General features: G+C 41.1%; 2 protein-coding genes across 2 annotated transcripts; one reads left to right on the top strand and one right to left on the bottom strand.

The window, feature by feature from the left end:
* Nucleotides 1-3978: 3978 nt before the first annotated feature.
* LOC136426992 (glycine receptor subunit alpha-2-like) lies at nt 3979-8974 on the top strand. Its single transcript, XM_066415711.1, has 9 exons — nt 3979-4148; nt 4624-4691; nt 5059-5279; nt 5467-5549; nt 5728-5886; nt 6010-6168; nt 7889-8094; nt 8412-8525; nt 8774-8974. The coding sequence occupies exons 1-9, from the start codon at nt 4070-4072 to the stop codon at nt 8972-8974; spliced, it is 1290 nt and encodes a 429-aa protein (XP_066271808.1). The 5' UTR covers nt 3979-4069.
* Nucleotides 8975-9976: 1002 nt separating this feature from the next.
* On the bottom strand, nt 9977-20604 carry LOC136428742 (ras-related protein Rab-12-like). Its single transcript, XM_066418475.1, has 6 exons — nt 19656-20604; nt 13232-13292; nt 12532-12670; nt 11946-12035; nt 11392-11493; nt 9977-11014 (listed from the first exon to the last, which is right to left on the bottom strand). The coding sequence occupies exons 1-6, from the start codon at nt 19855-19857 to the stop codon at nt 10904-10906; spliced, it is 705 nt and encodes a 234-aa protein (XP_066274572.1). The 5' UTR covers nt 19858-20604; the 3' UTR covers nt 9977-10903.
* Nucleotides 20605-23009: the final 2405 nt, after the last annotated feature.

Genomic DNA, 23009 nt, shown 5'->3' with positions numbered 1-23009 from the left:
GCTACCTGTACGGATAATCCCCCTCCTGCCCTTGATGTGACTTGTACCTGCAACACTGGATATACAGGAGATGGACTTGTCACCGGAAGTGGATGTTCAGGTATTAGATCTTCAACGTTATCATGCGCTGTTGACGAGTTGACGATAGATTTGACGGAAAGGTGATATCTAGAGTGCAAGATTCATTTTTATGACATTTCTAAACGTAGCCATTGCACAACTGATGTTTTCCGTTTCTTCTTCGCTAAAGTGACTCTTCGAATATTGTCTTATGCTTTATCACGAGGATACAATTTTTAAATATACATACCATGTCTACTTTACTATAGACATAGACGCCTGTTTGGTTAATCCGTGTGACGCCAAGGCCACCTGTACGGATAATCCAGCTCCTGCCCTTGATGCGACTTGTACCTGCAACACTGGATATACAGGAGATGGACTCCTTAGTGGAACTGGATGTTCAGGTATAGCGTGTCAACGCATGTAAGCACTTCGTAGCAAATTCGATGGGTAAGTGTTTCAGCTAATTAGATTATTTTGTTTTTTCATGTTAGTGTCCTGTTTGTGTCTAATAACCACTCGATCTACCTATCCCCAGACATAGACGCCTGTTTTGCCAATCCGTGTGACGCCCAGGCCACCTGTACGGATAATCCCGCTCCTGCCCTTGATGCGACTTGTACCTGCAACACTGGATATACAGGAGATGGTTTTGTCACCGGAACTGGATGTTCAGGTATTAGATCTTCAACGTTATCATGCGCTGTTGACGATAGATTTGACGGAAATCTGATATCTAGGGTGGCAAGATTCATTTTTATGACATTGCAAAACTGATGTTTCCATTTCTTCTTCGCAAAAAACAACTTTTCCGAATATTGCCTTATTCTTTTTCACAAGATACGTTATTCATTCTTCCATGTCTACTTTACTATAGACATAGACGCCTGTCTGGCTAATCCGTGTGACGCCCAGGCTACCTGTACGGATAATCCCGCTCCTGCCCTTAATGCGACTTGTACCTGTAACACTGGATATACAGGAGATGGACTCCTTAGTGGAACTGGATGTTCAGGTATCAATTTCTCGCATACATACATACATACACCCTACTTGCATCTTCTAAATAATCTCGATGTCTGAATCATGAATATTGATACTTAATGTCTGGTGTCACCATTCAGATACAGACGGCTGTTTGGCTAATCCGTGTGACGCCCAGGCCACCTGTACGGATAATCCCCCTCCTGCCCTTAATGCGAATTGTACATGCAACACTGGATATACAGGAGACGGTCTCGTTGGTGGAACTGGATGTTCAGGTATCAATTTTTCGCATACATACATACATACACCCTACTTGCATCTTCTAAATAATCTCGATGTCTGAATCATGAATATTGATACTTAATGTCTGGTGTCACCATTCAGATACAGACGGCTGTCTGGCTAATCCGTGTGACGCCCAGGCCACCTGTACGGATAATCCCCCTCCTGCCCTTAATGCGACTTGTACATGTAACACTGGATATACAGGAGACGGTCTCGTTGGTGGAACTGGATGTTCAGGTATCAATTTTTCGCATACATACATACATACACCCTACTTGCATCTTCTAAATACTCTCGATGCCTGAATCATGAATATTGATACTTAATGTCTGGTGTCACCATTCAGATACAGACGGCTGTTTAGCTAATCCGTGTGACGCCCAGGCCACCTGTACGGATAATCCCCCTGCTGCCCTTAATGCGAATTGTACATGCAACACTGGATATACAGGAGACGGTCTCGTTGGTGGAACTGGATGTTCAGGTATCAATTTTTCGCATACATACATACATACACCCTACTTGCATCTTCTAAATAATCTCGATGTCTGAATCATGAATATTGATACTTAATGTCTGATGTCACCATTCAGATACAGACGGCTGTTTGGCTAATCCGTGTGACGCCCAGGCTACCTGTACGGATAATCCCCCTCCTGCCCTTAATGCGACTTGTACCTGTGGCACTGGATATACAGGAGATGGACTTGTCACCGGAAGTGGATGTTCAGGTATTAGATCTTCAACGTTATCATGCACTGTTGACGAGTTGACGATAGATTTGACGGAAAGGTGATATCTAGGGTGCAAGATTCATTTTTATGACATTTCCAAACGAAGCCATTGCATAACTGATGTTTTCCGTTTCTTCTTCCCTAAAAAGACCGAACATTGTCTTATTCTTTATCACGAGAATACGTTATTAATTTTCAAATATACATACCATGTCTATTTTACTATAGACTTAGACGCCTGTTTGGCTAATCCATGTGACGCCCAGGCCACCTGTACGGATAATCCCGCTCCTGCCCTTGATGCGACTTGTACCTGTAACACTGGGTTAACAGGAGACGGTCTGCTCAACACCACTGGGTGTTCAGGTAAAATTCATTTTAACGATGCCGTCAACGCTATCAAACATTAAGGTAGATTCAATCTGTCGTCCTGTTAGGCTTACTAAGAAGTTTTTTCTTCAAGTTCGAATATCAACACTTGCGTACCATAATATTTTACTACCCAGACCTAAATGCCTGTCTGGCTAATCCGTGTGACGCTCAGGCCCACTGTACGGATAATCCCGCTCCTGCCCTTGATGCGACTTGTACCTGCAACACTGGATATACAGGAGATGGACTACTAAACGGAACTGGGTGTTCAGGTAAAATTGCATTCCTTTTCTAACGAAGCCTTCAAAAATGAAATAGATTCATCAGTTTGTTTGGCTTACTAAGGTCCTCGTCTTGATGTTGGTATGTCAACAGTTGCCTTCCCTGATATGATATCCAGACATAGACACCTGTTTTGCTAAACCGTGTGACGCCCAGGCCACCTGTAAGGATAATCCCGCTCCTGCCCTTAATGCGACTTGTACCTGCAACACTGGATATACAGGAGATGGACTAATTAATGGAACTGGATGTTCAGGTATAACGTGTCAACGCATCTAAACACTTCGGAGCAAACTCGATCAGTCAAGTTTTTTTCGCTTATTAATTAGATTGTTTTATTTGTTGATGCAAGTTTCATTATGATAACCATTTTATTTCACCTTATCTAGACATGGATGCCTGTTTGGCCAATCCGTGTGACGCCCAGGCCACCTGTACGGATAATCCCGCTCCTGCCCTTAATGCGACTTGTACCTGTAACACTGGATATACAGGAGATGGTCTACTCAACAGCACTGGGTGTTCAGGTAAAATGCATTATTTTAAACGAAGCCGTCAACCCTGTCATACATATTAAGTTAGATTCAATTTATCAGCCTGTTTGGCTTACTATTGTTTTCTTCTTGATATTGGAATACCAACAGTTGCCTTCCCTACTATGTTACTATCCAGACATAGATGCCTGTTTGGCTGATCCGTGTGACGCCCAGGCCACATGTACGGACAACCCCGCTCCTGCCCTTGATGCGACTTGTACCTGTAACACTGGATATGCAGGAGATGGTCTTATAAACGGGACCGAATGCTCAGGTAATTTGTGATTTAACTTAACCTAATTTCGAATAATACCATGAATATTTTGAAGAGTTTGTGCATACAGAATTTTGGGTATTCACAATTTCTTCTTGTACAGATTATAATTATGTCATATACAGATGTAGATGCCTGTCTGGCTAATCCATGTGACGCCCAGGCCACCTGTACGGATAATCCCGCTCCTGCCATTAATGCGACTTGTACCTGCTACGAGTGGTATACAGGAGATGGGCTCGTCAATGGAACTGGATGTTCAGGTATCGTTTACATAAAATCTACTCGACCTTTTCCTTCGCTGGTTGATTGACACATCGAATTGTTTAGCTGATTATATTTACTATTTTTCTACATCCTCCTCATGTAATATTACTGCTATTACATGTGTGTTTTGAACATGAGACGAATTTTCTTAAGCAACGAAAATTACTCTGACATTTTCAGTAACAACTGCGCCTCCTGGGCTGGCGTACCAGGTACTGCAAGGTGTTCGTGAAAATATTCAGTTATTTTCCACGAATGACAGTTCTACCATGGCAGACTGGGAAAAGTGGAGAACAGGGAAGGCCATTCCACAGGATTATAAGAAGGAAACCAGTCCACCTACGAGAGGTATCAAAAGTTTACTTATTTGTTACGGTTCTTTATATTCCACTTGTCTGTTGGTAACAGCGAATGATGCATATGATTCTCAATTTTCATCAATGAAAATCTTCTGCTTTACACTGTTCGCATGTGCCTACAATAAGTCTATGACCTGGATGTAAGGAAAGAGTGTTATATATTGGCGGTACAACACTCAATTTTGTGAGATGGATTTTGATGACCATTTTTTACCCAAACATAATATCAAATTTGTGATATCAGTGATGTTATGTTCCTTTCAAGCAACATCTTCATCTTTAACTTTAACTACAGATTGTGCGTATAGTGCTGTCTAGTTAGGTATATATACGGCCAACGAGCAACACGATTTCATTCGATATCGATGATGAGGCGTACAAACAGCCAATCCGATTTCAAGTTCTTTCCTAGAATTGTCACCATGGTTATCTTTTAAGAATATTTTTTTTGTATTCCATAACAGATGGCAACGTCGAGGTGATCTACACTGTGGCTGTTCTTGAAGTCGGGCCGCTTTCTGAAGCAAACTCGGTGAGCCTGCGGCCTTCATATATTGTTTGTTTTTGTGTGTGAGACTTTATTCAGTCAATAAAAACTCAAATCGGCCTGTTGGCCGCTTTTCATTGAAGTGATGAGAAAAAAGGCACATATTACATGAAGTTGGAGTAAGGGCCGTTTTCATTCATTCGGTTCGCGTCTCAAAAGAGAATAGAGTGACGTGTACTGAAAGATATATTCGCGGGACAAACGGCACGTCCGATAGCTTATAGATCTTCTGAAGGTCTATCCTTGAGGAATTGCTTTTAGAATTGTTTTACAGACCTGTTAAAGCATTTGTAATGAATGCAAAATAACCCGCCCTGAAGTAATTCCGTGAATTCTGTTTGCTCTCCTCCAGAATATGACGGTGACGATTGAATACTCCATGGCTTGGGTTGACAATCGGCTCGCAGATCTGACAAGTCAGGTGACGCCGGTTTCCAGTACCCTCCTCTGGGTGCCTCCAGTCGCCTTCGGAACAACCGTGCGGAGGGTCACGCACATCAATGATGATGGGAAAGAGAACAACTCAATAAATACGTGGCTTCAGCGACAAGGGATCATGTTCTATAAACTCACGTATGTATTTCGATATTGACAACTACATATATATTGTACTTGAAAATGAAAACTTTTTTCATGAATCATTTTGATCTGGCTGATAGTACTGTGAAAGAGTGATATTTTGGGACATGGTTCATCCGGTAACAATAGATCTTTGAACATCATTGCCAGCATTGAAACCCATTTATTTTCTTTGCCATAGGAGAAAGCTGGAGTTGATTTGTCCACCAAGTCTAGAAGAATACCCATTTGACGACTATAAATGTAGCATTGAGCTCCATGGATGTAAGTGATTTCTTTTGTGGCCTTTCTGACTTTGAACCTTTTTTATTAATGAATGAAATTAATTCAAAACAAAGCACTGTATACCATAATCACGTTGTTTCCTTTGGTGCCAAACTAGATATATCCAATCTTTTTAAACTCATATTTTTACACTTTCCGCGCTTGACCACTTGTCCAGACGGCGGAGTTGTCTTCCCCCTCCGCGAGCCATCGAAGTACTACAAAGCCCAACCTGTCCAGGTTGACATGACCGCAGTGACGTCACAGTTTGCAATGACAGGACTGAAACTCAGTTCAAGAGTTGCCCCACTCAATCAGCATACAGATACAGATACAGGTAAGACATAGCCCCGTGTTAAGTACAACCAGGAAAACACAATGCTAATGCGTTTGTCATAAATTGTCACCATATTGTACATTAAACTACAGATAACGTTGGCTTGGTCTTCTACATACACAGGATGTGTCATGTTTAGAGCCGACTGCACCTTCCCTGCAAACGACTGTCCGCTGATGAAAGGTTGTAGTGATGAAAATGACGAATGTTACTGGTGCAAACATTTCGTGGGAACATGCAGCTACATGAGCGCTAGTGACCAGTGTTCCAACACCTCATCGGGTGAGAATGTTTGTTTGAATTTATTCATTGATGAATCCTCGAACATTGGGAGTACTGACATGCAGCGGCGGCCCAGCTAAAAACTGGTTTATACTTTCTATTTTGCTGATGAATTTTGTATGTCTCAATCTTGGTTAATTGGAAAGGCCTGTTTTGACCATCTTGTATCATTATCTTCGCCGAGTACTAGTAGTAGTACTCGGAGAAGATCATGTTTTCGGTTGAGACATCTGTTGGGTGGGTCTGTATGTATGTCAAGAGCATAACTCAAGAAATCTTTGATAAATCTTTGTGATTTTCGGTAGGTGTGTAGTGGTTGTGCAAAGGAATGTCAAGTTCGAAAATGGTTTACCTTGCGTTTTTCAACAGTACTGCAGCGGAATCTTAATTTTTGTGTGTTTGTATGTAGGCAAAAAAAGTGACGGAAACGTTGATGGATCTTCATGATTTTTTGTAGGTGTGTAGATGTTGTGGGAACGGAGGTCAGTTCAAAAATGGTTTCCCTGGCATTTTCCGTCGGTACTGCAGCGGGCTTTGTGTGTATGTGTATTTGTATGTGGACAACATAACTCGAGAAGCTGTCGATGGCTCTGCATGATATTTAGTTGATGGGTAGGGTTTACGGAAAGGAAGGGCAAGTTCGATAATGGGCCTTCTAGCGGGTAGCTACGGTACTGCAGCGAAGATTCAAAATTTTGGAGCACATTTTCTGAAAGTGGTATGGTCATGATTTTTGTGTGGTACATAGTTCATGCCACAGGAAGTAAGTTGTGTAAGTTTGGGCTCCCTAGGGTCTTGTTTGGAACTGCAGTGGCTGTTTTTGTTTTGACCTTCGGACATGAATAATTTGAGAAGGGGTCGACAGATCGTCGTGATGTTTGGTATGTAGAGAGCTGAGATGATACTTTACATAATCAATGACTAATTATGCAAATCAGGAGCTAATTTACATAACTAGTAAGGAAAGTTTATAAATGCACTGCAACTCATAATGGGACATGTGACAGAGTTCCCGAAAACAGCTCAGGCCTTGCCTAAAAGTATAAATAAACAGATGGGGCATATAAATAAACAGATGGGACACTCACCACTCTCCAAGCAGAGGTGTGGGCCCGGTTGGTTTTTAACGTGTTCAGTTTAGGCATCTTTGTCCAACACACGGTTGGCGACATAACGAAAAGGGGACAAAATAGAAAGCCTGACAAAAACACCTAAAAACACGTCAAAAACCAAAGCTGCACCAAAACTGCACCACTGCTAGGTATGGAAAAGTCACATGTACTATGTCTTTCAAATCTGGATGATATGGAATAAAGATTTATTCTATTCATATATATTGACTGTACCATTTCATTATCACTTTCAATATTTTTTCATTACCAGTAATAACATATATCAGCACACTAGACACATATACTAGTCCTGTACCACCAATGGTGTGGTGTATGATCAAATTTGCAGGGGATGATAAGCATGTGAATATTAATCACTCTCCATGATAAGCCTTGATTATTTGGCGAAGATAATGTGTCCGTGGAACTCTAGTTGATTATGAATACTCTAACTTTTACAAATCGAGTCTGCCAAACCCTTTCACTCAATTGCCAAAGTAACGCTTGATCCTTGAAGGGATTTTCACAAGATGTGACAAATTCAAGAAAATATATTTTGAAACGCATCTTTGATAATCACGAGTTATCTTACTTAACATGGTTTACAGGACTGTCCATACTTGAGGTCCAGCTGAGCTTCTCTCGTCGAAGATGGAGTCATGTCTTTCGAACCTTCGTTCCCACTGTTGTCATTGTGGGCTGTTCCTGGATCTCCTTCTGGCTCCATCCAAGAGACATCACGGCAAGAGTTCAGCTCTGTGTCACGGCCGTACTGGCCCTCATCACCATGGCCGGCAATCGTAAGGAGCACGGGGTAAGGTCGCTCAGCTCTTAGTGGCACTGATAGAACAGGCACCAGTTGGGATTTTTATCTGTTTTCCTTTGAGACTTTTCTTTTGGAAATGTTTGTAAGGGAGGTCTAGTTTTTCGCTGAGGGAATGGGAAGATTTCTTCATAAATGAGTTGGTCCCACTGTATCATAATATCTTAGTATAGGAACTTCTTTTTATACGACTCGACACATCCAGATTAGCAGTATTGCTGAAGTCTTGAGGGACGAAATACGCAGCACGTTTTAAGACCGAAGTCTTTTGGTAAATTGAAGAGTGATGCCAGTTTTCTCTTTGACAGATCACAGTTGTACGGGCAGAAGATGTCTGGATGTGCGGTAGTGTCCTCATCGTCACACTGGCTCTGTTTGAGACAGTTACCGTCAACTCCATACTCCACGGAGATTTCCTCAATGTGAGTTAAATGGATGAGTTTTGCTTGTTCGGTGACGTTAAATCACTAAATACATTGAATTGCTGAAATGTTACTATTGGTTTTTACACAGAAGGTGTCTGATGACATATGTGAACATGTTTATTATTGGAATGTCCATGGTCTTTATTACTTTTGTACCAACTTACTGCTCATTTTATAATAACGTGCGGACAGCCTTACAACTTCTCTGATCATGCCGATTTGACGGACTGTACACTCTCCCCCAGATACAGCTCTCCTTCTGTAAGATGCATGGAACACGAGTTAGACCTATGCCAGGACCTTCAACAGCTTGGGCCGAAGATGAAGAAACCTCGAGCTCATCTCCCGAAACTGTCGCCAACAGGATCGACTTCTTCTCCAGAATCCTGTTCCCGATTACTTTTACTGTCTTTGTAGCCGGATTCCTTCTGTACTACATAGGGTGAAAGATGCTTTTGATTATCATACTGCTTGACATTCTACTTCTGAGGACAGTCTTGAATATCTAATTGCCCTTATGTATCAATTGAATGCATGTATGCATGTATAAATTACATAATGTACAGTAAGTAAATAAGTATGTGTAATTTACCTTGGCCTTATAATTTATAAGAAATTATATGTTTGTATATATTGTTCTGATTTACAAGAAATAACTAATACGTCTTCGGTATTCCTTTACTTTAAATCATGATTTAACACATTATGACGGTGATTATGGCTTGTTATGTCCGGTTAGGCTTAGCAAGCATGATGGTCTTTGACGTAGTTTTTCAAGTATATAATTACGTAGGGCTATGTTGAAAATATGGTAATGCCGTATAAGCATGATGATTTATATTTTCAATAAATCAACATTTATATTGTAAATATATTTTACTTGGATATGATGCTAATCAGGAGCCGAATCAGGGTGGACCATATTGGTCGGAGCGGTTGTGCATTTATGGTGGAAAAATACTTAAGGTTAAGAGCACCTATTCCTTCCCATTCATAAGGTGTAACCTATTGTATTTTGGGAAAGGGATAGACCTGGATAAAATTACATTGGTATTTCGACACAACCTCTGTAGGATGCTTCTTTTCGCCGCTTACTACGACAATACTATTGATCACATTAATCTTCAATGAAACGGTATTCATAATGGCGGTACTGTAGTATGAGGAATTGTACGACAGCCAGCGAAAGGGTATGTCACCCGGTAAAAAGGGCGGTATAACCCCGTCGTAGCGAAAGCATGTCAACTGATGATGATGAGGAGGAGGAACTGTATCTCACTGTGTCCGTGTCATTAGTGTCGCTGATAGTTCCTCTGCCAGATGCCATGAGAGCAGAACGTACCAAAAGTACCAACAAAGTAGGATTGCAGTTACCATTCAACGATGAAATCGGTATTATACGATAACTGTAATCGTTATAATGATGGTATCAAATAATGCAGCAGCCATAAGTCATAAAATGTATTCTCATTAAAGACCGTGTCCTTTTAAAAACACAAAGATCTTATTTACGTTTAGTGGTCACAATTGAGCTCGTCGATTGCTATGTACAAATGTGATTCTGCAAAGCTTCGCTAGTCTTCTTATTTCAATAACCTGTCGAAGAGAAGACGTGTCTGATAAAGGTGTGAAATCAAAGTTCAGCCCCATCTATGACCTGATGTTGATTATGAAACTCTTCATTTTTCGCAGCAGATGTACGTCATAACTTTTCAAGATGCATCCTGTATCACAACCACAAAGGTTGTTCAAAGGGAGTGCAAACGAAGCGCCCTCGCACGAATCATGACCATATTACATGCAAACCATTTGATGAACAATGAATCTAAACTTAATCTCTAGAAAATCAATCATTAGAAGCGTTTGATATGCAATAATACTCTAACAGTTCACTTAGCCATGATAGATAAATAACAAAGACTATGTATTTACACTGTAGCTCTTTTAGGTGGGGAATCAAGACACAGGAGTGTTTCGTTATTCTTAAGGCCTTCAAGTGTTCAATGACAACGCATGGCAGTATGACCACTGAGAGGATCTTAGATTGATGGTTTGACCGTTTGTACAACAAAATGCCCAAAATATCAAATGATATATTTCTTTCATTCATCAATGTGTATTCTTTCATTTCAACCCCTTCCCAATCAATTCTTAAACATAAGACACTTATTACGAGGAAAGATGGAGATGCCACCATCGCGATCGCCTGCAGAGTCTTAATCATGGAACAGATGAAGAATTAGTACGTATGTAAATTGAGATGGTTCTGTCCCATGTAGTTGCTAAAGAATTTCCCCCCTATGTCGAATGTCACTGTTGCAAATGTGAAGAGATCTGGAATCGTGAAGGGACGTACGGTGTGTTCTCTGTGACTTCTATCCCGTCGTGCAGCAGAAGACCCTGGATGGTTCCCTCCCGCCTTGCTCCGACCGAGGTAAGGACAACTTCGTGTCTTCGAAGCCGAAGGGAGACATTTCCGGAGGCACCTGGTTGGTATATAGGACACGATCTTATTATAAACAACATAAACAACATGGAAAAACATATACAATCTAATCCTATCCTGTTTGTTCGGTTATACCTTATGATGCTGCTACTTAGACTGTACTTAATGTTTTGTTTCGTTGTGATGACTGTAATTCTATAAATCTGCACTACCTTTAGTGACTGGTCGATTTAGCGCAAATCTTTCAGTGGTCTAGTAACAATCACTGTGTAACATAATGTACATTCAACGATTTTACCACTATCAATTCAAAACACATGTTGACACCAATACATATTAGCAATAGAACTTATCGTTAGGCATTTCATTAGATAAAATCGTCACCAATTAAAGGAGATAAGAAATGAAGCATCTTACCTTATCTACAATATCATCTACCAGTTTCAAGAAGACGTCTTTGACATTCAAGTTCTCTTTGGCACTGACTTCACAGAACCGACAGTTGTGCTCATAGGCGAACTGCGAAGAAGGATCGAGAAATAACAATAAAATAGACTCCGCCATGTCCTTAATATAGCTTGGGTCATGCATATTTGTGAAAGACAAATATATGAAATTGCAAATTCATTTCTTAATGCAAAATTCAATTTTTGCGTATGAAACAGGTCAGCATCAAAATTATCCCACAGCGTATATGAACGTGCAGTTTAGTCATGAACACATAGATGACGCTGCATGTCACAGCAACGTTTGCCAACCTCTGCAAACGTCTCTACATGTCATATGGCAACAGGCGGTGAGCACAAACTTAATGATAACTCGAGGATTTTTCATTCGTGTTGTTTGTGAACATACACAATACAGGTGTGCGATATAAATCATCAGAGGCAAATCAAATAAAGAAATGCACCCTGAGTATCTTATCTTTATGAAACACAAGGTTTTGTGTAGCAATGTTTTCTATTTCTTACCTTTTCTCCCCTCTCTGTGCTTACTTGTCTTAGTTCTTCTTTGTCTTTCTTGTTGCCAATGACAATAACTTCTATATCAGGAGCAGCATGCTGTAGGAATAAAATTATTACAAATTGTCAGAGAAAAAAGGGACCTCGTTTCTAGTACGACAGTTAGTTACATTATAATGACGACATGATATAGCAGCAAAACGAATCGTTTGATGGCAATTTATATCTTACAACCGGGGTTGTTACACTTGCAGCGGTATCCGATATTTTCATATTCTGTAACAGCAATCCCAATGATTAAGAACAATAAATCGAGGAGTTTTTGTAAAATATAAAACAATCATGTCCAATTGACATCTTACATGATATGCTCCATTATCGGGCACATCCCATCCTCGGGTTCCTGACTTTTAACCATGTGCCAACGTTTACTCTCCAAGCAGAGGTTGGTGGGGAAGATTGTGACCTTTTTATCATATGCCTCGTATTTTGTCCACTCTCCCCACTTTTTTTACAACTCAGCCCGGGACCAAACAGACCGAAAACAATATTTCCGTTTTCACGGAGGTAATAAATAGTTATGATTGAAACTTACTTTGTCAATCATCATAAGCCACTTTGGCAGGTTTTCGAATGTTTCTTCATTGGTGATGTCATAGACGACCAGCACGCCCTTGGCGCCTCTGTAGTAGGCGGCGGAGATGGAGTTGAACCTCTCTTGGCCCGCTGTGTCCCTGATGTGACATAATAAAGACATCACTACAAGAGCCAGGCAATGCATTTTTATGAAACTTCGACTGCAACACATCAGCAATTGCTACCACATGGGTAATGTATTTTACAGCATGTCATCATCCTCTGCAACTGTATCTGTTTATAGCCGGTATTACCGCCCTTCGGCGTAACACACCAGCTTCGTGGCACGCAGTGTGGCAACAGCTGGTTGTTTCACACTGAACGACTTGTTACACCTGACCTTTTCACATCTAGCTGCAGGTGTTGCTCAAAGTTAGAAAATGAGTATGCCTCCGCTGTTCTTGGTGGCCAAGAAGTTCACATGATAATCTTAGGAAAACTAACACCTCAATCCTGGGTTGAAAACTCTGGTACTTGAAGGCATTGCTATCATATATCGCCAGACAATCATATATGACGGTATATATACATGCATAGATGCATACACAAATACATGTATACAATAGAGAGGGGGAATGGAACGTCCTCATTTGACTTGAAATGGCTGCGTTGTAGTTTGATAGTGTAAGATAAATGAATACTTGAAGAAAGACACTTACCATATCTGCAGTCGTATCGTCTTTCCTTTAGTTTTGATAGTCTTGATCTTAAAATCCACCCCTGCAATGAAAAATACATTTTGTATTATATACATATCTTATATCTCGGCCAGATGGGGATAACTAAATAGTATAACGGTATGTAATAATTCTAATCCTCTTCCACGGCCTGACACGAGCATTGGGAGCTAGCTGAAAGAACACTTAGAGCTATTGTTGTCTCGTTTCCTGTGTATCAGCCTTGATTGCCGGAAATTGAGGTTACAGGCCGGAAGCAAGGCAACACAGCAGGGACATGGTATTCAATAGCCTTTGATGAAAACCTGTCCTTGGACAATTAATTGATAATCCAATTTTGTATTTGCGTGGCAATCATTGTCTATTTCAAAAGCCATGGCGTAACACGTAGTTTCAAATTCTAGAACCACATATGTGCGCGTGGCTAATAAGATAACATCTATGAATGAACATGATTGCTCAAGGGTATTCTGTAGCATCCACCGGGCCTTCCTACGGGGGTAAGGGATCTAAAAATTCTTTACAAAGGGGAACAATTGGCCAGGATAGTCAGTCCACGATAAGGTTACATTCCCCCCTTCGGAGTCGTCAACCCCCTTGGTAGCTGGCATGTGATTCTCCCCATAAGCCAGTGTAGGCAGTCTGATAGAAACTAGGTATTCTGTCCATGTTCCAGATTGATATGATTTCCTCTGAAAGCATACGAGATTTAGATGAAGTCATAAACCTCTGCATGTCCATGGCGTCATTGGTGATATGGGCGACCGACAAATGTGAGCTCAACAATATGTCCAGATCCTCGTACATGATTTACAAGGTTTAAATTCAAAGCTTAGGGAACGTTTAAAAGTATACTATATCACTGGACTGGGATATATCTACTCCTGCTATTGCCAAACTGTTTCCTGATGACATATATCAATATTGTTATGGGCACTGATGTTCGTTCTGATGTAGATGATCAATAATTATCCAATATGATGTAGACACCAACACGTAAGCTGAAGATTAGTGTGATCAACTATGATAATAAGAATGATAATAACATTTTGCAAATTCATGCCAGAGAGCAAATTGCAGGTACATGTATACGCGGAAATGAGATAATGATAATAATAAGATATTGTATCAACTATAATTACTAATGATAATATTCTGTTCTTAATCAGATAATACATCATAACCATTTTAAGGTCTCGAAAAATATTTCATCAATTTTGTATATGTAAACATGTTCCTAGATGCTGCTGTCATTGCAGGTCCCTGCAGTACAAACAACATGTGTTACACTATCTTTTGACATGTTTCAAATATCGTCCTTAAAAAACACACTGGCTCGTGTTTGTGTCAGAATTGATGCTCAGCACGCCAGCAGACAGCCAGCCCAGCCCAGCCGGCTCGTTTACGTTAATTAAATGCCCCCACCAGATTGACGACCGTTTAGGATATATGTATAGACAAACAGTTACCGTGCCAAGATGACGTCATGATCTATCATCCATACCGGGACGGAAGTAGCTGGGCCGTAACGACCAATCACACCAATTGTTCGCTTTTATGTATACATCCATAAGTGCTCTGATGATAAGACCTGTGAAGGATTGAGGTAAAATCATATATGCAGGATGAACCAGTCTTCTAATCAGCCATCAGCAGATTTCAGAAAGACACCCCTCCTAGGCCTGGCGACTCCAGCGATAAGATTATCAACTAAAGATGTCTCATCACTTCGTTTATGTTTTTGTATTATCTAATGTCAGTACGAGATAACGGTTGTAGCGGCACATCTGCACTGTGGGGTGCGAGTTGGGTGTGGTGATTAACTAGTGAACGTATGCTACACACACCAGTCTCCTAGCGTAGAGTGAAGCATTTGCCCGATGGAATGACACACTGTTAGCCTTAGCCAAGATATAAACATCAGGACATAGACTGGATTTTTCTTGTATTCTTCTATGTGGATAGAATTTTATGTATCTTAAAGGATGCCTGGTTTGAAAAACAAAATGTCCAAAACCCTTTAGATATCAGCTCACTAAAACAAATGAGAAGCTTGCACGCGTAGTCTCATTTGTTGAATGCGGATGATTTTTCCACAGGGCAAACGTATCTCCCATTTCTAGCCATGGTTCGCCTTGGCCTTCATACTATCCCTAAACTCGGTACCACTGGAGAGCTCCTTTAATCTAATCATTCAGGCGTAATGGAAAGTGAGCATCTTCAAGAGCCCGGTGATTGTCTGGGTGAGTCCGATCATGGCGACACAGGGATAAAAGACCCCTCATAAAAGATTACGCGATCGTTAGAAATCAGACGGGGATTTTGATACACGATTTTCTCTGACGTATCAGCCGAGATGAGAAATCGTCTTCCATCCAGAACGGAATGGGCTCCGAAATGCCATCGGCAAAAACAGATATTGTCGGCAGGCTTGGGACTATCGGATTTTGTAAGGATGTTGACAACATAATTGATACCACAGTTTCATCGAAACGCATTCAACCAAACAAAAACAGCGCAGCAAAAACAAGGATCATGTAACGACTGTATAACTGATAGTCAGATCAGGGCTTAGTGCCAAATGAATAGTGAAGGCTATATTTAATCAATAGCATTAGCGGCTCAGCAGGGATATGGCTACATATAAATCAGCCGCACTCTGTGATGGGTAACGGTACTGATGGGCGTACGACACCTTTCCTCACACTGAAAAAGGGCATTTCCATATAGGAATCCGTTACAATATGGCCAAAGGCTGGGACCACGACTGACTGGATGTAGGATTATTCAAGGAAGCTTATAGGAAGATGGAATAGGGAGAAATGATCGTGGGCCGAGGGAATCGTTGGGATTTCACATTTCTATCTTACATTATATGCATGGTGTGAGTTTGTGCAACCGTGTGCGCACCTGGCATTGCAATGCGTGCAAAAAGCGTGACATTGCGTTTTCATTCGAGCGCAAGTATTGGAAGTATCAAGTTTTCTTATCTGAGGATTTGGATGTAATAATAAAGCCGTGCATTGTAGATCTAAGCAATGCGGACAAGAATGATCGATGATGGTTTGTTAAGAAAGTAAGAACTAATTCATAATTCATAATAAGTGCTATATAGGCATGAAAGGGTCTTTGATTAAGTCAGATATTACGGGTTTAAATATTTTTTTACACAATTTATCAATGACATCGGTCGGACTGTGGTACACACGTTAAATTATGTGTAACGTATGAACTCAATGCATCTTTTATACCTTTTCAAACTCAGGTCATTTTGTAACCCGTTTCTGTCAAGATAGAAATCCAAGCGTATTGATTTTTAACACAGCAAAGGCTGAAGAAAACTCGACCCATTGATCGGTGTTTACCCTAATGCTTGCGTTTTGTTGGCTCAAAACCAGTCTTTGTATCTGAACAGCTGGTATAACCACAACCCGGCGTAACAAACTAGCTTTAATATGTATAATTGCATACAGGGCCAAGCTATCGTAGCTCATAGCCCAGCGCAGAATGCTGTCAGAAGACATGTAAGCCAACAACTTTGGAATAAACTTGACACATTAGCGCCAAATCGTGCGCCAGGCCTGTTTGGTGAGATGCTACCGTGAAGATATGCGACTGCACTCAGGAGGATTTGAGGCACTTTGGCATTAGTGCAGAGAGCACTTTCAGTCACGGCACACAATTCAAGTCATGATAAGTAGATGTCTTTTAAAAAATTCTTTCAATCAACACTGTAAGGAATCGATTTGATGAGTGTTTAACATGTAATTGTCATTTCGTATTGCAGCAGCTTTGACCGCTACCGTGCGCAATCATTAGCCTCCTTGACTCCAAACTATCAGCCTTTATGCGATGCTGTTTTTATGGGTATGAAAAGCACCGTGACGTGGTATCAAGTGCTGATAAACAGATTAACGGTGTGAACTTTATCGCGGATTAATTGCAGTTGTGGGGTTGAATTGCTGAGTGGCTAGGCTACCTGACGCGAGATCAAAAGGTCATAGGTTAGATTCCTGGCATTTCTGGTTAGACTTTGTTTTCGTGGGAAAGGCACTTTACACCACTTTCCTCACTCGAACCAGGTGTACCTGACTTCGGTTGATGGGGTAAAAGACAGTGGAAGGAGAAGCATGGGCTCCGCCTTCTAATACCCTAGACCAAGGAGGTTAAATATTTATTTAACCTCCTTGCCTAGACAAAGTGGATAAACAACCTACTGCCCCTACGGCCCCAAAAGGGCTACTGGATCGCAGTACTCTGTTCAGATATTTGTTTGATGATGGTAGAACTACTAGAAAGTTACTTGCGCTATTCTGCCATTTCCTGCATACAAAATATGCTACTCCGTGAATGGTCAGCTACAATCAGGTCCACGGTCACTGCAATCTGGTCACCAGCTGCGCATATCAAGTTTGGGACATAAGGGATCTGTTTGTTCTCCCCTATGCCCAATTGATATGGTATGGTCAACTGGACAAATAGGGCGGTGGCAAATAATGACCATAAATTTAAGCATTTATGGGGGAATATGCTATATTTAATAAAGTGAAATGGTGGTATGAAAAAAAAACCTTAACTTTGGTCATGACAACACAAGACCAGTTGATTTGTCTACAACTGAGCAGCGTCAAGTATGTTGCAAATGTAAATTTCTTCATTTTACCTCACCGAAGGAGAGAATAAGTTAGTTCGGAGTTGCTACTACGCATGTGCAGTGTCAAAGGTGAAGGCCCCCGGCTTGAAAACAGTGCTCCTCTCGACATTGTCTTGATTTGCGTAACAACGCCCCGCCGGGTTTTGTTCACGTCTATGGGGGGGGGGGGGGGGCTTCACCTTTGACACTGCACATGCGTAGTAACAACTCCGAACTAGCTTATATACCCCCACATCGTCATGGATAGTTTCTCTGACCTGGATGTACATCAATTATTCTCCCTGGTGGGCAATGGTGGGAATCCAACGTAACGAATGACGGAAGTCGTGGAACATTATTTGGGGGGGGGGGGGGAGGGGGATGGGTTTCTTACAGCTGGCTAAAACGACTTAAAATTACTTTGATTGAATTACGTTGATCATCTAAAAGTAAACCCGCTAGTCGTTCGAATACCCTTTTATTGTAACAATCTTAAGAGTACATTATATGATAGCACAAACATTTCTACATCAACCCATTGATAACGCGATGACGTTGCTATTAAAGTAGCACCATTCAAACTCTGACAGCTTGAAATTTTTTTCTTTGATCGTAGTTGTGTTTTTTTTTCACAATGAATTTGCGTTGGTGAGGGATCGGAGCGCCCGTACGATGGGTGTCAACAAGTACTGTGTCCTTGTTGTGATTTGATGTCGGCCTCAGGGTGCGTCATATCAAGTTTTTTTTTCCAGCATAAATCACCTGCTGATATATAATTATCAACTCCAATTATTGAATTTAAGAACTGACAAGGGAAGACAGCCTATTGACCAGAAGTACCTTCGTAGGTTAATTACGTTTACAGCAGCTGAGGCATGGAGGAGAGAAGGAAAGGGTGGCTTGCCAAACGTGTCAGGGTCAAAGCGGTTACTACACCACAGTGACGGGTTGGGGAGGGGTGCACAGTGTGTGTTTATAGGTCAGGGGTGCCAAGATGAATCATAATGCTTGCTGTAGCTTTAAAAACAAGGCCGTCGACAATAGATTAATGCTCTTGCTTAAAATGTGTCTACTGTATTTTCAATGACTACAAGGACAACAGAGGACGAAGATCCAAAGTCTTTGCTGCAACAAGAGAGTCATATTTGGACGAGAATCACTGAATAGAGCAAAATGTTACCAACTGGTCTACGTCTTATAAACCAAAGAATAGTGTTAAGATCATCTGAGACCAAATTTCAATTGATTAGAATTTAAGAAAAAATGGCTCATTTCGTGTTTAACAAATCCTTCCAAACATACCCCTAAGTTTACCTCTTTTTTTTTTCAAGGCATCTGAAGAAACAACGGGCGTAACATCCGCTGTTTGCTTAGACTAAAAACGCGACCAAGGACAGACTTTTCACAGAATGATTGAGAAGAATTACTTTGTTCCTGTAGCGTTCCCTTTGACCATGCTTCGTGCATAGCAATGATGTGTTCACTTAGCCTCAAGTTTGGCTCACAATCTGACCCACTAAGCCCCTCCCTATGACATCACTCCCGCTACAAGGCGTGTCATGGTCGACACGAGATCGTCATCCACAAATGGGGTTGGTAAACAGTGGCGAGGGGCCGGGATGGGGAGGTAGGGAAGGCCAGACCTGTGGGGGGGGGGGCGAAAAGTTCGTCATTCAAAGCTTATCTAAATTCCATGGTCGATACTACGGCACATAAACAATATTTCCGCTCTACGGACGTTCTGAGAACCGCGTGTGTGTGCTTGGGACTCACCTACGGTAGATTTACTGGATATGCTGAATGTGTCGTCTGAAAATCTCTCCAATATGCACGTCTTCCCAACTCCTCTGTCCCCGATCAGGATCAGTTGGAACTTGTAGTCAAACGGTCTTTGTGGAAGCCTACGGTTTCTTACAGGCACTGTCGGAGAAGCTCTGGAAGCACTGCCTGACGAACTGTTCTGTTCCATATTCATTCAAGTAGACTCAGCCTTTTAAATCACTTCCTTCTCATCGCACAAATTTGCCAGCTTCAGTTAGTGGCCTCATTTGCGAGCAGAGCGTTCGTCGGAAGAAAAGGCAAGTTAAATATAGCCGGGGTCGCGCGGTCGAATTTGGCTAACACAGCACGAGGGCTCCTGGATTTTCTAAAACCATGGCTGGCACGCTTACAGTTTCACGGGACGGTTCCGTGTACTGCTCGTCGGAAGCAGCCGCTTTCTCGGAACCTTTCAACTCGGCTCGTCCCACGTCAACACGTACATGAAATAGTCTGTCTAAACACTTCTTCCCACGCTTTGCATTGCAGATGTAACATTTGCACATGGGACATGTTAAATCGTGATGGCTTACAGGACACTGGAGTTTCTACTCGCCTTTATAGTGCTGCCTTTCGGATTTAGATGCCATCATCCGTGCTAGCGCGCCATTACGTCCACACACTCACACGAAGATTAAGACGCCTTGAAACACGAAAGCTGATTTTTATCACCCGACAGTAAATCGGATTACGTCCACGCCTTACTGGTACTAACGCACAGGGTCAGGCAATTCCAAAGCCGTGTAATTGTGCTTTTTGCAAACGGCATCAATAACGAACGACTACGTGGAAGCCACTGCGCTGTACACCCATGCGAAGGCGAAAGCTATCGCGGATAGACTCCGAACGCTCGCGTGTATTTATGGTGGATGTCGATCGCGATCACCTCGTACACCCCGCACCATACCGCAATTATCCGCCGCAAGCCCGTCTCCAAGGCAACGCTTTGAGGAGGCTGGTGAGCAGGTGCTCTCTGGTGGCCTGGTGACGTCAGCGCGCGGGGAGCATTGATTGGCCGGAGGAAGGGAAGGTACGAAAATAACGATATGCTAGGGGAAACGATGTAAAATCTGGGTCATGTTAAATAAGCAGAAAAAAACAAATTATTGGAACTCCAAAGCTGTTTGTTGGATCGTTATAACGTTGAAACTCTGTCTGGTTTAAATTACTTTTAGCACATCACTATGATAATAGATATCAACGTTCATAAACAACACCGGGGGTCGGCTAGTGTCATTCCATATCGGGTTGTGGTCGGAAAAGGGAAATGCCAGAAAATCTGCGTTGCTTTGGTTGGAAAGGCCATGACTAGATGACGATCATCCTATTGCTAGTTTATTGTAGCAGCGCCGTGTGGCGATTAGAGAGGTCACTGCAAATCGCTTATCTGGCTAGATATGTATGTATGTAACGTTACACATTTCATTGACTGCAAACTAACTCAGGTAGAAAGTCTAAAAAGTTTAAAGATCTTTATTAGAATGTAGCAGATAGTCAAGACAACAGTCTGAATTACAGCTAATTCATACAACATTGATTTAGAGACATAAATAAGTTTCAAGAGAAACGACTTATTAAAATCACAGAGATCAGCAATACAATTACAAACGTTAAAATGCGTACTGTATACATACGGTAGTGATGATGGATACTTAGACGATTAAACTCAAAGGAATTGTGGCAAATCTTTATTTACTAGGCAAAGGCGTTCGATGTGCATAATTTACATGCTACACTGCTCATCTCTAAGAGCTTCAGGGAGCTTCAAACAAAATTATTCCTAACCCTCATAACTTTCCGACGGGAGCTACACTTTTTGGTTGCGTATGCTGTGTCCGTAGAGTAACACAACATCGTGTTGATGGATTTTCAAGATAAAGTATGAAATTTACAAAAACTCTAGGTACATCACGGAGATATGAGGTCTACCATCTCTTGTTTATTTTACTATATGACGAGTTGTATTACTCTTCTTTGAACTACTGATGTAAGGTACAAACATTGATAAATATAATTACACAACAGTGTTTGGGGAAATTTCATGGTTCAGTGGTACATGGTTAAGTCTTTTACAAAATACTAATATGTCATGTCCAGAATCATTCACAGTATTTCTTGTTTACTTTCACAGTCATGATTATTCAAATTTCCGCAACCCGCGGCGAGTGTTGTTTCTTACGAAATATATTTCTATGAATTATAAATATCATATACAAATAAACAACGTCATCATTGTTGGTAGTTGATATAGTCCGAATTAAAAATTTTGTTCCAAGTCAAAACATTAACGCGTAGAATAATTAAGAATCAACAGAGACGGCGGTTGATATAATTCCTGGCATTTCTGACCAATTGCTGACATCATGGGTCTGTAATGTCACGTGACCAAGGTGACTGTTCACTGCAGTGGAACCGTCGAAAATCTTTTTTTTGCGATGGAAAAAAATTCGAACTTTTTGTGTTGACAGAAAATTTTGATTTTGTGCTAGAATACGATGTACAATTGAGAAATTTCTAAAAAGAATGACTTGATAAAGGTTTATATATCATTGTCTTTCTTCATTTCTACAAACCACTCAATCATATTGTTGTCTTGATTATTTACAGTTCCAGAAGTCAGATGATTACATATAACTCACACTTTGATTAAGTTTTGCCACCTTTCCATCGTTTTTCAGATATACTAGATCTAAAAGCTGTACTATTTGAATAAAACCACCATGCCATACATCACATTTTCACTTAAATTTCTGAAATTTCCATCTACAGTACATCCCTCCTGTAATGGTGCAGCTCTATACAACTCTCTTCCACCTCAACTAAAAACAGCAGTTTCTGAAGCTTCCTGTAATCACAATACTAAGTATTGGCATCGTCACATAATAACTGTTCATGTTGCTTTTATCGTCAGAAAACATTGGTATGCATCTTCCATTATTTTCATCACTTGTTATACTTTTGTTTCTTTGTGTATCCCATTACTTTGTGGCACTATCTTGATGTAATTTTACCATTGATGTACTCAAGTTACCTTGCACCTTTTGCCATGTTTTTTTTGGCGACGCCTCAGGGGCGAGCCTAATAGTATACTTTACGCCCGATCTGCAAGAATTCCCAGAATTGTACAGGCATGTCTGGAATTTGTTCCTGCATAGTTGCAACATATGAGTATTCCCTGGGGAATTTGTTTTGAAGTGGCCTGTCCCTCTGTTGAATTGGAAGTAACAGGGCTGGCAGATAGTTTGATGGAATGTTTTGTCATGGATTTTCAAAATGTATGTCTTCGATGTAATCGGGTAGTAATTACGG

Source organism: Branchiostoma lanceolatum, chromosome 2 (genome assembly GCF_035083965.1).
Source record: "Branchiostoma lanceolatum isolate klBraLanc5 chromosome 2, klBraLanc5.hap2, whole genome shotgun sequence".
NCBI lineage: Eukaryota > Metazoa > Chordata > Leptocardii > Amphioxiformes > Branchiostomatidae > Branchiostoma > Branchiostoma lanceolatum.
The sequence above is the reverse complement of the archived record's forward strand: the minus strand, read 5'-3'. Positions and strand labels throughout refer to the sequence as shown.